The 17,533-nt window shown below is 43.4% G+C and overlaps 1 protein-coding gene across 1 annotated transcript in view; it reads left to right on the forward strand.

The window, feature by feature from the left end:
- The window catches only part of KIF1C (kinesin family member 1C), a 31,832-nt gene extending 26,875 nt beyond the window's left edge, over positions 1-4,957 (forward strand). Inside the window, exon 23 of the mRNA XM_036766335.1 lies at positions 588-4,957. Within this exon, the coding sequence (XP_036622230.1) occupies positions 588-1,268 (681 nt within the window). The 3' untranslated portion in view covers positions 1,269-4,957. The remainder of the gene's footprint in view (positions 1-587) is intronic.
- Positions 4,958-17,533: the final 12,576 nt, after the last annotated feature.

The raw sequence follows: 17,533 nt of genomic DNA on the forward strand, positions 1-17,533 counted from the left end.
TGGATTCTTTCTCTCTTTAGTACTTGGCCCTTAATTCTTGTTCCTCTTACATTTGTTCTCTGTAAGGCCCCTGATGTAGTTGCTACTGTATAGTTAGAATCAATTGGAAAGGACCACTTCAGTATAGTTCATGAAATGCTATCCTCACACCATGGATGGAAAGAGCACAGAATGTGGAGACCTGGGTTCAAGTACTGGGACTACTACTTATTTAGTCTCTTTTGTGACATCGGCCAAGTCACTTAATCATCCTAAGATTCAGTTTCTTTTGCAGCAGTGGTGGTGGCGGGGTGGTGGACGAATGATCTCTTCTAGTTTTCAATTCTATCATTGGAACGATAACTCTTTAAAATGATAGGCAGCTTTAGTGTTTAGAATTGTTCCTGTCTTACATAGGAGGAAATGAAGGCTGTGGTTAAGTGTCTTTCTTAGAGGCACAGCAAATAACTGTTGGCACTGAATAAACGCTGAATGAATGGGCCATTCTTTCCCTGGCTCTTTTCTCCCCCTTCTCTGTCTTCAAGACCCAGTTATCCCCATTTCCCACCCATCTTGCCCTTTCACTTTTCTCTCCCTACTTTTTGCAGGATAATGATGATGAAGATGTTGAGGTGACCTGGGCAGCCTCGGAAGGGACAGAAGGTCCAGAAGAGGCAACCTCTGGGGCTGTTACCCCCACTGTCCAGGCCCCATCCCCTCCCCCCTCAAGCTGGGAGCGGGTGTCCAGGTTGATGGAAGAGGACCCTGCCTTCCGACGTGGCCGTCTTAGGTGGCTCAAGCAGGAGCAGCAGCGCCTACAGGGGCTACAAGGTCTTGCCGGAGGCCGAGGTGGGGGGCTTCGCAGGCCTCCTGCCCGATTTGTTCCACCCCATGATTGCAAGTTGCGATTTCCCTTCAAGAGCAACCCGCAGCACCGGGAGTCATGGCCTGGGGTTGGGGAAGGAGGGGAGGCTTTGGCTATACCCCAACCCCCTGAGGAGGGTACTCTCGTATCAACCCCCACTCCTAGAAGGCTCCCTAGTCCTCGACGGCCCCACAGGCCCCGGAGGAACTCCCTGGATGGAGGGGGCCGCCCCCGCGGTGGAGGTCCCAGCCAACCTGAATCCCAGCAGTTTCAACCCAAGAAGCACAATTATTATCCCCAGCAGCTTCAGCCTTACCCAGCTCAGCGGCCCTCTGGTCCCCGATATCCTCCCTACACCACACCTCCTCGAATGAGACGACAGCGTTCAGCCCCTGACCTCAAGGAAAAAGGGGCAGCTGTGTGAGAAGAGGGCCCGATTGGGGCCTCTTGCTGAGAGGAGAGATGTGGGCTGCTGTTCCCCCACTTGTAGGATTATTGGCACAGGCAGGGACAGAGATGAGAGGGGCAGAGTAGGTGACAGGGGACTTGAGCAGGTTGGTCTAGGAGTTGGAGGAAATCGTAGGATGCACGGTGTAGCGTTGCCAGGAGTAAACCAAAGGGAAGGGAAGGAAAGGGGGATAGGCTGCCTTAAGGCCATGCCTCCCAGAGGGGGCCCCTCCCCCCAAATGCTGCTAAGAGTGGGGTGCTGTGTAGCCAGTTTTGTGTGGTTTTTTTTTTGTTTTTGTTTTCAGGTGGGGCAGGTATGATGACACTAAGAGGGCATTATGAAATTCCCTCCCCAAACCAGTGTCTGTGGTGGGTTTCCATGTTAAGGGGATGGGGCTGTCCTAAGATTTCCCCTCCCCCTCCAGGCCTTCCACTATATCTTCAGTGGCATGCCAGGTTTGGTTGGGCTCCCACAGCATGGTGGGACCCTTCATTAAAAGGAAGCAAACAGGGAGTTCTGTGGCTCGTTATTGATGGTGTAATGGTGCATATGGGGGGCACAAGGAGTGAGGTGTGCCACAAGGATTGAGGGAGAGGTTAGAATAGAAGGAGAACCAACAAGGCTCTGTGCAAGTTTGTCTTGGGTGTGTGAGCATATTATTTGACTTCCATGCCCAGGCTGAACACACCCTGTGTTGCTTTGCCTTTTTTTTTTTTTGGGTGGGGTGGTGGACGGGGGAATGCCATTTTAATGAGGGAGACCTGCTCCCTATCCATTTGTTCTTGAGAAATTGCAAGGCATCTATAGAGGAAATACTTCTGATTTAGCCCTCACTCTGATACCGCTTTGGTCATGTCTTTCCTTTCTTTATTAAGATTGTAGCCCAGGGATTCTCAAAATTATTTCACTCACAAGCATAGTGTTTGCTACGAGGAGTCACAACACACTGAACATTTAAATTGGCAACAAAGAAGGTTTTCCAGGCGGTGGGGCTTCCAGTCCCGTTATCTGGGCCTTGGGATTCTTCCACTGCGCTTCCTCCTCCCCAGATACTTCACTTTCTTTACCTCCTTAGGACTCAACAGAGGAGGAGGAGGTGGTGATTTGTTCCTCTTTGGATAGAACTATAATTGTGAACTTCCTGATCATAAGCCAAGAATGGTCAGTGTCCTGCAATGGGGATGGGGATGGGATTTCATAGCACACTTAAAAGAAACTCACTCCACACAAATACTACTGCACACCTTTTGAGAGCTCCTTCTGTGTTGCCACAGAGCTTAGATTTTATAAAGCACTTTACAGTTACACTGTCCAAACATCCTGCCTTACCAAAGTCTTATCAGGTGTCTGTCACTATCACCCCTTTTCTCATTACACCGAAGAAAGAAGAGCAGTTGAATGGAGAAGTGAGGGGATTTAAGAACTGCCATACTGGGTCCAATCAGCATCCTGTCAAGTATTTTGTATCTGACATGCTACTTGTGAGAAAGCAGTTTTCCACAAAAAGGAATGTCACCCTAATGCCTATATTTAACCAAGTGATATCCCGCAGTGGGACTATTATTATCTATGCACTTGTATTAACTTTTCTTGATTATATTTACATTTTCAGCCTTTGCCATCATTAAGGGAGTGAGTGCCCTAGGTTTTGCACCTACTGGTGCCATAACTAGACCAGGGCAACTTAAATTTTATCCCCAGGTGCTAAGTTTAGAAGGAGCTAATGGCATATGTCCTTGAACGACATAGACACAATGGAGTTTAGTACTACCCAAGGGCAGTCTGGGATGATTTTCTCCAGTTGTACCCTCTCTCCCTCCCCCCCACCCCAAGCAACTCAACTGAGATTTTACCATGTGTGGTTTCCCTGGTGTAGTTTGTAGTAATTTTCTTAGGTGCAAACATTTCTAGTTGTTACTCTATTACTTTTTTTTTGCTCCTAAACCATTTTCAGACTTCCAGATGCTGAAAAATCTACTTTAGGATTTGGTGGTTTGATGAACAAACCCATTTCTATCCTAGCCACACTTTTCACAGTCTGAGAGATTGTCCGTTTTCTGTCTTCAGCTTTGCAGTGAGAGCCTGATTTTTTCAGTCTTTCCTGACAGAAACCTTTGCAACTCTGGTACTTACGCTGTCCCCTAGACCTTTTCCAACTTCACCCTGTCTGCTTTGAGTGATGACAGGACCTACACACTAAGTGCAGATGAATGATTTGTGTCAGAGCAGGAAACTGTCTCTTGCTGTTGACATCCATACTGGAAGAAGGCCGATTTCTTGTTTGGCAGCCAATTGCGCAGATACGTTTGACTAGTGTTTCAGAGTGAAATACCTTCCCAGATCTAGGCTGTAACTGATAGGCCATTAACTCATTCACTGGCACACTTACTCTGTGCCTAGTATTACAATACTACAGAGGGTAAGAAAAGAAAACCATTCTTGCCCATGAGGAACGTGTACTCCAGTTAGAAACACTAACTGCACATGTAACCCAGAACTTCCATGTCTACAGGGTAAGGTTTACAAGGATTCTCCTGACCACCGTTCCGGTGAAGTTGGTAGAACCAGCATCCTTACTTTCTTTTTACGGATGGAGACACTGGCTCAGAAAGGCATGTGTTGTCTAGTCGGTTACCATTTCAACTGAGTGTAGTATGTGCATGACAGCGAGTTGTGGGGGACACACTAAACGCACCCAGAACTCAACAAGGAAGCACTTGTCCGCGGTGAGGTTATGAAACCTTGTATGTCATTTCTGTATTTGACCATCCACACACTTTGGAGCAAACTTGTATTGATTAAAAAACAAAACAGCCATTTCTGTATATTCCCCCTCCCCAAGCCATTGTTGCAAGGAAAGTTAAACAAAACCGACCATCACAATCACAATGTATATAATCTGTACCCGTATCTTCCACCCTTCTACCAAGAGGGGAAGGTGCCAGTACACTCTTAAGATGTAGTCAGTATTTGTGTATAATCATCACTATGGGTACTTGAGGGGTCCTGGAAGTTCCCACATAGGAGGTAGGTGGAACAGAATCTAAGAGACATTTCTGCCTCAGAAATAAGATTACTCCAATGTGCTCAAGGGCAAAGGAAAGGGAAGGAGAGCTAGACGTGGGCATACAGGTCTGGAACTCTTTTTGTACATTTGCTCTTGAGGTTTAGGAATTTCTTATCCTGGGGGAAACATAGGTGCCTGACAGTTACTGATGGAGCCAGGGCTACTGATAACCTTATGGGCAAGCAGCCACGAACTATGGGATTGGTCTTGCTGGCCACAAACTGCCTCAGCCTGAGATTGCTGGTGATTAGGACTCAAAGAGGAGAAAGAGCCAAGAGCTAAACCAGCTCTGCCAAGATTTACAGCACCCAAAGACCCAAACAGCAGGGATCAGTGTAGCAGAGGCAAGTTTGGAGTGGGGAAATGGAGGGAAGGGGAAGACCACTCACACCATGCTTCTCATGAAGATTTCCTTTCTCATCCTTTCTATGATCTGCAGTAGTGAGTGGTTCAGATTTGTTCCTCTAGCACCCCCAAAAGATCTGAGAGGATAAGCAGATGTTTTGGGAGATTGTGGGTGGAGGAGGGTGCTACATAGAAGTGTTTTAATATTTTCCTTTCATTTTAATTATGTCCAATAAACTATGTTGCCAAAGTACATTGAATTTGTACTTGTGTATATTATCTTATAATCCAGCAGGGAAAGGAGGTTTTTGGATAGGAAGGTAAGATTCCATATAGGGCGCTGGGGGCTGTAACCGTAGGTGTCCTGATAAATATTTCATACCATTCCTTAGTTCAGGTTCCAGCCCTGGCCAGCTTGCAGCACTAGTGAATAGTTTGTGGGCTGATCAGTTTCTGATAGTGGGTGGGAATACTGTAGCTTTTTAGGGTATGTGCTAGAGTGGAATGATGGTGGCCTTGAGGAGACTTCCAGCAGTTGGATAACTCGGATATTGTATCCCCTGCTGGATGATTAGCATAATGACACTATAAGAAAGGCCATGTTGAACTGTGCACATGGAGCATTTACTTACCATGTGCCAGGCATTGTGCTAATGGCCTTACTGCACTATTTAAGACCCCAAGGGTTGCAAAGGGGAGGCACATGCAGACCGTAAGTATTAAAAACATTTGCCCCATCCTTCCAAAAAAGAGTTCTCAGCTGACACAGAGATACTTACCCACCTATCCTTAACTTTAAGGCTTATAAAGGCTACATAGATAGATTATCCTTACACAGTTTCATGGGGTAGATACTACATTATTACTGTTGCTTCACAGATGAGGGAACTGAGCTATCAGGGATATTAAGTGACTTGCCCAGGGTTGTACAATTATGAGTTCCTCAAGGCGGGATTAAGTTTTTTCCAGCCCTCTTTCCAGCTTGGCTCATTCATCTCTGTCTCTTTCTGTCTCTCTGTCTCTCTGTCTCTGTCTCTCTCTCTCTCTCTGTCAATAAACCTCAATAAACCTGTCCCCTAACAAAAGCTTCGGTGGAAACTTTAAAAATCCAAATAATTTCCATTAGTTCACTCACGTATAAATTATGTCCATTGATTCCACACATTTATCCCCATTGAGTGACTTTAATAGATCACCCAAGCTCTCATAGAAATCATGCTGCTACCCCTAGACAGGAACTCATTTTAGTGCCTTTAGGGTAGAAGAAGCAGTGTAACTTTGTGACTAGAATGTTGTCCAGAAGACTTAAGTTCAAATTCCGCCATTTTGCTATATGAACCTGAGCAACTCATTTTAATTGCTGTTTTCTTTAGCCAACGTTTATCTTCTAAGCTCTAAAGATCTTCTGTTGGAGGGAGCTGCTCATGCTGTATTTTACTCACAACTCAATGAGGGAGGTATTGCAATTTTTTTAATTATCTTTTGTTTTGCATCACTTATATTTCCTTCTTCAGAGAACAGAGAATAAAAATGGGGGGGGGAAGACAAAGACAACCCAGTAAACTAACCAATATATCAAAAAAGGCTGACACATTCTCATGCCTGCAAAGAAGAGAGAGGATGGTGCCTTCTCCTATTTTTTTTTCAGGTCAAATTTCATGTCTTACACCTTTATAACATTCAGTTTCTTTTGTAGTTGTTCTTCCCATTAACCTGTTATAGCCATTGTATGTACTGTTTCCCTGGTTCTGTTTATTCACTTTGAATCAGTTCATATAAATCTTCCCATTTTTCTCTGGGTTCAGCTATAAAACAGTGGCAAATTACTGGGTGAATCAGGAGAATGGATGGCAAGGCTCAGGGATTCCCTATTGTGCATTGGAAAGTATAGTGGAAAGACTGATGGAAAGGTCTGATGCTCCTCCATCTTACTGAGGGGAGTGTTAATTGGTATAATTGGTGATCCACACAGTGGCTGGAGGACTCCTGTCCTGCAGCTGGATAACTGGAGGATCTGAGGTAGACCCATTTGGAATGGGAAGTCGGCCCAAAGGTGGAAATAGAGCAGGCACTTTGTGGTGGCAAACTTCTACCTGGAAATGGAAAAGGGTAGGAAATATAATCAGGCAGATAAAGAGGTGGGGGAGATCTCAGCAGGTTGGAGGGGAGGTTGGTAAGTGATGGCACCCAGGTTGCCCACTGTGCTGGGCTCTCAGGTACTTGTCTCCTCATTGAGAGTATGGGGAAAATGTGCTGGCAACACAGTGTGACAGGATAGAAGAGACAGGAGATGAATGCTAGAGTCTGGGGGTGGCTGCCTTTCTTTTCCTTTTCCTTCCCTTGAGATTCAGGTTCGTTTAGTGAGCAGCTACTGACTTTGGGATTGCAAACTTCTGAGCTGCCATGTGAGCCACGGGGAGTAAATAGCTTCTGCCAATAGCTTGAGACTGCAGGGCTTCCATAATGTGATAGTGTTATGGCAGGCCACTGCTGCAGCCATAGCCAAAGACTTAAGCAGCTTGCTGCTGGGAACATGTCTTGTAGAGGCCATCAAGTAAGTTCTGAGACTGCCTGCTGTGGTGACTTCTGCAGCAGGGCCAATGAACTGGAGGGGAAGACTGCTTTGCTCATCGTGTCTCCTGATTTTCCCCAGTAGAGTCCGTGATCCAGCACTGAAATCTTGGACACAAAACCATCCCCTATTCCCTGTCCTGCATCTGTGGGTATATGTGATCTGAGAATCCATGCAGCCTACCTAAAGAACTGGGAGGTCAGATAGGAAGGCAGTGGGGAAGATGACTGAATGTAGGTAACTGTAAAAGTAGTTAATTTTTTCCTTTCATTCCCTTTTTGTTTTTGTACACATTTAAACATACTTTACAAGTATTTATTTTCTCTCCTTCCCAACTGCCCTCCCTAATTGAATATATTTTTAAAAAACCACAAAATAAAACCACATAACAAATATTTATAGTCCAGAAAAACAAATTCCCACATTGGTCATGTCTAAAAATGCACATCTTATTCTTAAATTCGTTACCTCTCCGGCAGTAGATGGAAACATGCTGTATGTTTCATCTTCAGTCCTATGGACTTGTGACTGATCATTGCATTCGTCTGAGTTCTAAAGACTTTCAAAGTTGTTTTTCTCTATAATGGTGCTAATTGTATGCACCGTTCTACTAATTCTTCTCACTTTAACATCAGTTCATAGAGGTCTTTCAGTTTCCACTGAAACTGTCCATTTCCTATGGTTAGGGGGCTGGACGATAAGCTGGCAAAGGATACAGAGAAGGAAGAGGTAGGAGGTGGGCCAGTGAGTAGGCAGGATTATGCTGGTAAATGTTTAACTCTCTGAAAAGGCTCAGACACACTTTTAAGTTTAATCTGCATCATTAACATTTTCGTCTTCACTTTCTTAAGTTTAGACAATCAACAAAACAAAACCTCCTTTGTTTCTAAGGTCTAGGTCTAAGTCAGTTTCTAAGGTGTAAAAGCTCACACTGAAAATGTAACAATTGGGACTATCTTTGGTGTAGCCCTAGCAAACCCCTGGAGTAATGTCATAAAACCCAGAGAGGAAAGAATATCCAGCAAGTGTGGTGTCAAGTGCCAACACCATCAACAGAGTCAATAGGTCAAGAAGAATGAGGACGAAGTTTTCTTCCTTTTAAGGAAGAATTTGGCGATCACGAGATCACTGTTAATTTTGCAAAAAGTCTGTTTTGTTGAGCGATGGCAAAGGGGTGAAAGATGAGTGACAGAAGCACAGGCAGCTTTGGCTAGTTTCAAAGGTGGTAGTAATGTGTTAGAAGCAATTACTAATGACGTACTATGGTTGGTTTTGTTTCACTTTATTTTGTTTTTAAGGAAATCTGTTTTGAATACCTTTCTTCAATATTTCAAGAACATCAGATTTAATTCTACAGACACAACTCACAACTCCTCCACAACTTGGTAGCTGGTCTTTGAGAGTGGATTAGTTGAAAAGTTTGTCGCTATGTGGCCAACTGTCAATCGTCCTCTTGGTTTGTCCTCAGACCACATCAATGGATCCTGTACTTTCCAGCTCAGTAAGACTCGCCAAAACTTGTGTTTCACTGGCTGAGACTTTGAAAACCCGAGTCTCACAAACTCAGTTTCCTCATCTTTAAAATGGAGATCACATTTAGTTCAGAGGATTGTGAGGAAAATGCTTTATTAACCTTAAATTAATATGTCAGTGTGACTTATTATGATGAATATGATTAGCTCTTAGAAGAGGGCTTTACTGGAGCCCACATTCACATTTGACCCATATAGCTAGAGAAAAGCAATCCCAGATTCACCCAGGCTCAGTCTTTTTTAGGCCTTGATGGAATCATTCTTGAAAGCCATTTGGAATTATATTTTAAAAGGGACTAAAATAGCATAATTTGTGGCTCAGAGATACTATTGCTTAGGCATATACCTTAAGGAGGTCAAAGACAGAAAAATAGTTTCCATATATACCAGGGTCATCTTTGTAACAATCAGTCAATAAACATTTATCAAGCACCTACTATGCACCAGACACTGTATAAAGTGCAGGGGATATAATAAGAAGCAAAAGACAACCCCTACCTCAAGGAGCTTACATCTAATGGGGAGACAACATGCGGAAAGCAAGCTTTAATAAGATAAATACAAAATAATAAAATACAGGGAAGACTTTGGAATTAAGAGGGAGTGATTGTAGCAAAAAGTGTAAACAGAGGTGTATACTGAGGACTAGAGAACAAATTATGATGCTAGGAATATCACAGTGCCATAAGAAATGACAAACATGAAGAATTCAAAGAACCATATTTAGGGGAGGCACTGATCACAGGATCTCTGATCAATTGAGTCCCCAGCCCCTCTGATAAAAGGGAAAATGCAAAAGCTTGACACTTCGAATGATTTATTTGTACCCTGTAAGGGCATCGGAACTTGAATGGCCCATTTGAGTTATCCAAGGTAAAAGACGAGCAGAATCAAGAATCCCTTCCCTCTTGTCCCCTCTCCTCTAGCCAAGAGGAAGACTGGGCACTCCCAGGGGCAAATCCATTGTCTCTGCTAAACCTCAGCCTAGTTTCATGACTTTCATAAGCAAATAGACGCCTCATTGTCTGAAGAATGTTATGAGATAAAAATGGGCCACTCAAAGTCTCACCCCGTTCTAGCTTTCCTTTCATCAAATAAATAGATTGGGATGGAGGTTCAAAACTGCATGGATCACAGGTCCCTCATGAGCCCTCCCTCTTCTCATAAGAAGAGGCAGGTGAACTGCAGAGTAGAGTAAACAGTGCCAGGAAAACAATACACAGAATAACTACAACAAAATGAAATAAAATGCTGCATCGTTAGAATGACCAAACTTGGCCCTAGAAGACAGCTGAGAAAATGAACCTAACCTTTTGCAGAAGTTGGGGAAGATGGGTGCAGTATGTTGCATAAGCCGTCAGATGAGGGCGCTGTGTCTGCTGGGTTTGCTGAACTTTTTCTTTTCCAACCTTTGTTACAAGCCTGAACACACTAGGAAGAGAGAGGGATATATTTTTAAATGCAAGTGGTGTAAAAACAAAAGGGGTCAATAAAACAAAGCAAATCTTGGAGGCATTTCAAGAAATAAAACTCTTAATGGCTTATTTTTTTGCTCATGGCCCAGGACTGCCCATTGTATTTAAAATTGTCTTGTTTCTAATTCTTACCTAGGAGGCCTCAGTTCTTTTGGTAGCGCCTGACTAACAAAGGCATAGAATGTAGAGCACGTTTATTATACACAATAAAGAATACCAAAAGGACGTTTTCCTCTGTTAATGCTGCTGTTCTGCTGCTGCTTTGGTACCCGTAACTCCTCAGCTTGGTCAAGGAACTCGTTTTCCATTGCTACCCAGCGTGGCATCTGCTGCTTCCTTCTGCTACCCTCCCATCTATTGCTGCCCCAGTCGCAGCATGTCTTACATGACGACAGCCAGGGCCAATGTTCCCTCTGACTGTTGAAATATTTCCAGCTCTTGTGTTAGTCAGCTAGGTGGCACAGGGGCCCCTCAGATAGCTATGAAGACCTTCTAAATGATGTGATCATGTCATGCCCATCCTCTTCACTGAATTAGGGGCATTAGGGTTAGAGAATTTAGAGCTGGGATAGCGTTTCAAAGTTTGTGTAGCATTTTTCCTCTGCGATAACCCTGTGGGGATGTGATTATCTCCATTTTTGTAGTTGGTTTTTTTGGATTCGTTGTGTCTTTGATGGCTTTAAGGGTGTGAGACTTTGAGTGGCCTATTTTCTTGGCAAAGATGCTGGAGTGATTTGCCTTTTCCTTCGCCTTTTCCTTCATTTTACAGAGGAGTAAGCTGAGACAAACACGGTTAATTGACTTGTCCAGGGTTATAGAGCTAGAAAGGCCAGACTGGAACTCAGATCCTCCTGACTCCAGGGCCAGCACTCTATCACCTAGCTGCCATTTTATGGATTAGCAAACTGGGGCCTAGAGATTAAATGTCTTGCCCGTGTTCTCACAATTACTAAATCTCAGATTGGAACTCAATCTCTATTGCCCTTCATTGGTCCATTCTTCCCTCCTTGGTCCGATATCATTTCATTGAAATTCTTCACCAAATTACCTTCTGTTTCTTCCTATCTCAGCACAATGGAGAGAGAACTGAATAGAAACAAATCCTGACTTCGCTACCTGGGTGAATCTGGGCAAGACACTTTCCCAATATGGGCCACAGTACAGTCTGGTGGCGTAATAGGCCCAGCCTGAATCAGGCCGGTCCTGTCGTTCAGGTCTGAGATTGCAGTGAAATGGAGTACTCACAGATTATTTAACAATCAACAAAAGTAGGTTACTTAGCCATATCAAGGAAAGGATCTTCATGGAGGACACAGCATGCAGTTTAGGTATAGCTTCCTTGACCCTATGTTGTCCATGCTGGTCAGCCTGGGGACAGAGTAGGCCTTTTCATACTTAGGCTACTGGGAAACTACTCCAACAATTGAAGCCTTAGTCCTTTGAGACAATTAAATCCTGAGGTCAGTTTAAAGACCTTTTAAGGAAAACTAGCCTACCCTACATGGGGTAAGGATTTAGGGTATTGCTCCTACCACAAGTGGAAAAAGTGTTGGATTTGGAATCTGGATTGCCTCGGTACAAATCCCACCTCGGAAGCTCACTGGTGGTGTGATCCTTGGAGAGTCATTTAATTTCTCTGTTCCTCAGTGTCCTCCTGTGCGGGGGAAAGGATATTGAAATTTGTGCTGTGTCGGTTTGAGTGACCCAACTGTTTCCAGTCCTGCTAATCTTTCTATACACATTATCCAGTCTGTGGGGAGAGGTACTATGTACTTTAATCCCATTCCCTCTTTATGTTACCTTCTAGTCATTATATAACCATGAGCACTTTCATCCTACCTCCCTTATCTCTAATCTCATTTTCCTATGGTGCGGCAATGGGGAAGGAGCTGAGACGAAATGGCCTTTGCCCTTTTGGACACATGTACCCATAACAACAATGCTACTTGCTGCTACTGTGGCTGTGTAAGACCAGCAAGAAGAGCACACAGAAGGGCTGCCAGCACAGTTCTTTGATCTGCTTTTCTAAGGAAAGCAACTTTAAGGGGTTAACCATCTCACTTTAGTCAAACACATATATCATTCACTTAGTTCGGGGGAAAATCCAGCACCCTGAACTTCAGAGCAAATACAAACAGAAATTACAAATAGAGAACATATAAGCAGAGCAAATAACACAATTCAACAGAGAGGCTTTCTCTGATCAAGACACCACATACATAGTTACCAAAAAGAGAAGCACCAACATGTGGGTTTTCCAAAGCCAGGGGGCTCCAGTGGTTACCCAGAGTCTCCACACCAACGCTCTTCCAGTGAGTGAGAACCCCAAACAAAATGCTAACCTTTGAGTTTATATACCCTTCTTAGGGCTTGAAGGCTTCATACCTAATCAGCAAAAGGGTGTGGGCCTGGGGCTTTGCACCTAGTAAGACTTAATCAAAGGCACTTGATTACTTTAGCATTCTAAAAGAGAAAACAGTAAAATAGTCCCACCTTAATTACCAATACAGTACCTATCAGGCTTGTCTTGCTCTCATTAAGAAAAAATTGTCTCTAAAAGTAGCAAGGCAGTTTGAAATCATCAGCTGGCTGTTACCTTGAGATGCTTTATAAAACTCATTTTAATTTTCTCTACCTGAGCAACTAGATGGCACAGTGGATAGAATGCTGGGCCTGGAGATAGGAAGACTCATCTTCCTGAGTTCAAATCTGGCTTCAGACACTTACTGGCTGTGTGATCCTGGACAAGTCACTTAACCCTGTTTGCCTCAGTTTCCTCATCTGTAAAATGAGCTGGAGAAGGAAATGGCAAACCACTCCAGTATCTTTGCCAGGAAAACCCCAAATGGGGTCATGAAGAGCTGAACACAACTAAAACGACTGAACGACAATACCCCAGTTTGCTTCATTATTGAGGGTGAGGCTGAATGAACATTTTCTTTTAATGGGGGAAAGTTGGTCCCTTCCAGCTCTAAATCTATGATGCTCTGATCTGTAAAGTGCGCTCTATTCTGGGCTAGGTCTGACTCAGGCCATTCTTCCGGTAGTTTAGATTTGATATTGGAACAAAATGTACCTATACTTGCGGGTCATTCAACAGTTAAAAATAGATTCATTTAGCCATAGCAGGAGGCTATGAGGCATTGAGGACACCTTCAGTTGATTCAGCTGCGCAAAGCTCCTTTGCCTGAGGGGTCCATTGTTTTCCACCAGCCAGTCATCAGAGTGAGCACCTGGAGCTTCTCATGACTGATTTGTACTCAGGTGATGAGAAATAGGTACCAGTAACTTGAACTCTTAGTCTCCTGAGCAAACCCAATCTTGGGAATGGTCTCAATACCTTTTAAGGTATATGTGTGTGCATGTGTGTGTGTGTGTGTGTGTGTATGCGTGTGCATGTGTGTACACACACATGCATACACATGTGTATATATACACACCTAGGTTTTATGTGTGTGTGTGTGTATATATATACACATATACATTTACATACACATATAAACTAGTCTAGCTTGCATGGGACCTGGGGTCAGGATATTGCTTCTAACCCAAGGTGAGTCGGATAAATGAACTTCTTTGCTATTTACTATGGCGTGTTCATTCTGGTTTTAAGTGGGAAAGAGGTCAAACCTCTTCCTCCCCTCCAATGACAAAATAATTAAAAGTTAGATGGAACCTAGCCATAAACTCTAGATGAACAATATTTAAGGGCACACATAGATAAACTGCTAGCCTGGTACCCTCCCCTTCTGAGGAGAGCAGAGTGGTAGCCTCCTGCCCCAACCTCCTGCTTTCTCTCCTGTCAGGAATGAAAAGTCTTTCTTAGAGAAGGGTTAAGGAGAAGAAGCTAAAGATGCCTATTCTGTATCCCTTCAAGCCACCCAATGACAGCATCTTTACCACAAATGTAGGCCCATGTCTACCTGCAGGTCTCACCACTTATATCCTTATACGATTAACAATTTTTTAAAAAAAGTTAATGGCCCCCAGGTTAAGAATCCCATATAGTCACTAAGGTGCCCTTTTTGTTCTAAATCTTACTGTCCCATGATTCTTCTAGAACTCTGGATGGCGTGCCCTTTCTCTCCCTCCCATACCACAGACCTCGACAGAATCTCCTCTCCTAATTCCCATTGTTTCTCTATACCAGTGGCTGTCATACTTTTTGTTTTCAGGACCTCCTTACAATCTTAAAACCTGTTGAGAATCATCCCTCTCCCCTTCCCCTTGAAAGAGTTTGGTTTATGTGGGTTATATCCGGATGTATGCTGGTGAATGTTTAACAAACAGCTTTGGGGTGGGGGTGGGGGGAATATGTACAAATGACAAGTCTCCAAGAACAATCAATAAAACAAACCAAGCACTGATTTGTAATGTTTGCCTCACACTGAAAATCTGAAGATCAGTGCTCTGGGGCCAGGTTCTATAATATCCCTGGATATCTGCTGATCTTTATTGTAAATGAAAGCATCTTGGTATTATTATGAAAATAGTTTTGACCTCATGGACCCTGAAAAAGGTTTTGGGGTTCCCTGGACACACTTTAAGAACTACTACTGTATAGTCCTCTGGAGCAATTTTTATTTATAGGGCCAAACTTTATTGATCCCTATCAGTAAAAAAATGCACCTCAATGTATGTTTATTTACTTATCTATACCTTACATGTATATAGTGTGTATATATATTATATACATGTATGTATGTATAAATATAGTATATATATTATTAAATTTATAAAAATAGACCTTTTAAAAGGATGATATAAAGATGGAGTGATCTTAGAAATAACAGGGAGGCACTGGAGTTTACTGAGTTGGGGGGTTGATATGGTCAGACACACAAATTACAAAAATCAACGTGGAAGTCGAAGGAGGTTATCTATGACAACACTGCTGGTGAGAGGGGATGAGGGACTGAGCTAGGATGACAGCTGCGTGAGTAAAGGGAAAGGAGACAGACATTAGAGACGTGAAAATAGAAACCACAAGATTTACCTACTGATTGGGGATGTAGTTGTGGGTTGTGGAAGCTGACGCTGAAGTCGTGAAAACCTAGGTGACTAGAAGGATGCTGCTGCCCTCAAGAGTAGCAGAGAAATGTAAAAGATGGGTGGGTTTTTGGGAGAAACAATCATGTCTGCAGGCCAACTCACAATTCAACCATGTCTGCTCATTCTGTGTGACTCACTCTGTCTCACCCTGAATGAAAAATAATTTAGTCACTGCCCCCAAGCACAGAGCCTACATCCTCCAGGGAGGCAGGCACCCGATGCCATTATGAAGTGATTTAGGAGGGTGGGGGAGTGGGGAGCTGGAAATTTCCCAATGGCAGCTGTGAGAGTACCTTAAGGGAGCTCACTGGGCTCAGAATGTGTATGTGTGTGTGTGTGTGTGTGTGTGTGTGTGTGTGTAGCTGGTGGGGAGTAGGGAGATTGGTAGCTTGTAGAGCAGAGGGGAATCATTGGGATGATAAATTGGGGGAGGGGAGAACTAAATGTTAGAGACTAGCCCCACAATTGGCTATCTATGGCAGAGTGTGTGGGATGTGACCAGTCTTCCCATTCTTAGATTGGTGATCATGAACCCCTTGGGGAATCATCACAGCTGTAAGGGGAGGAGTTGAGAAAGGCACAGTTTAACCTAAAACGCCTTCATACACTGGAGCTTGGGTGCCTGTGCAAAGGTGCAACCCCCAATGGTTAGGGGATGAGGGAGGACATCAGAGCAGCTGTGACTCCCTATTGCCTATTAAGCCAGCATGACCCACACTTACCTTTGCCAGCTTAGAGTCAACGAACTGGTCAGAGTTCTTTGAACTCTGGCCAGGCCCAGTTCGTTGGCCTGGTTGATCCTCTCTTTGCATCCAGTGCTGTGTTAGAGGCCAAAGTGGTGTGTATGTGTGGGGTGGGGTGGGGGTGAGGAGAGTTTGTATGTTCATTACTGTTATATCTTTGAAGCCTTGTTAAGTGGTTAAATGGAATAGGGTGCAAGCCACTGGGACCCTAAAATTAGGGTGACACAGCTTGAACCTAAAGAAAAGAGATACCCCATAAACCTCTGAGGATCCCTTGAACCCCAAGGGGAAAGATGTAGCCTGTCTGACCCTAAGAGAATAGGGCTAGAGCGTGCATTTTAAGGCTGATAAAACACTTAACATATATTTTTCATTTGATCCTCATAAGAACTGTTGTGAAGTAGATGCTATTTTACAGATGAAGAAATCGAGGCTGGGGGAATTTAAGTGACTTGCCCAGGATCACAAAATTGTAGGAGCATCTGAGGCAAGATTTGAATTCAGGTCTTCGTAACTCCAACTCTGATATCCACTACCCCAGGAGCTGGCAAACTACAATCCTCAGCCTTTTTGTATGGCTTGTGAGCTAAGGATAATTTCTACATTTTAAAATAAAGTTTTATTGTACTTAAAGATATTTTAAAAAATACTCAACTCATGGGCCTTACAGAAACAGGCCAGATGTGGCCTGTGGAAAATATCTGCCAATTTCTGCTCTATGCTATCCAGATGTTAGTAAAAAGTCAAAATGATGACTCCTAGTTATCAAACAGTGTTCAAAGGATACAGACACAATTTTCAAGAAAGTAACAAATTGTTTCTAGAAAAGGAATTGTTAATAATTACTTGAAAAAATGCTCAACCTCACTCATAATCAAACAGATATAGATTAAAACAACTTTGAGGTACCACCACAAGTCCATTGGATTGGTAAAAAATGAAGCAATATAATTCAATGTTGGTGCAGTTGTGGGGAAACTGGTACACTGATGGTGGTGGAAATGTTAATACTGAAGAATCTTTTAGGTGAGCAGTCTGGCAATATGCAATAAAAGCTACAAAAACAATCATTTCATAAGTCTTAGAGTCTTGATAATCCTTTGGTCCAGTAATTAATTACACTGCTGGGAATATACTTTTGTCATAACATAGATTTAGGGAAATTCAGACTATCATAGCACAGTATAAGGAAAGATAGTAACTTTATTTGTCACTTATGTAGTTTGGTGTAAGGTCCCTAGTCGCAGCCCTGGAAGAAGGAGAAGGGTCCTGCCACCAGGCCAAGTGCAGTTTGATTTAGCCTTTGCATTTTACAGTCATAAGTCAAAAACTCGTGACAGAGTTGTGACTAGATACTTAGTCATATTCACGGAGGAGGTTCATATTTCAAAGGAGAAAACTGGCATGTCTGAGAGGTGGAAGAAGCAGCAGCACAAGACTAGAATAGACAGAAAG

The sequence above is a fragment of the Trichosurus vulpecula genome, chromosome 7 (genome assembly GCF_011100635.1).
Source record: "Trichosurus vulpecula isolate mTriVul1 chromosome 7, mTriVul1.pri, whole genome shotgun sequence".
NCBI lineage: Eukaryota > Metazoa > Chordata > Mammalia > Diprotodontia > Phalangeridae > Trichosurus > Trichosurus vulpecula.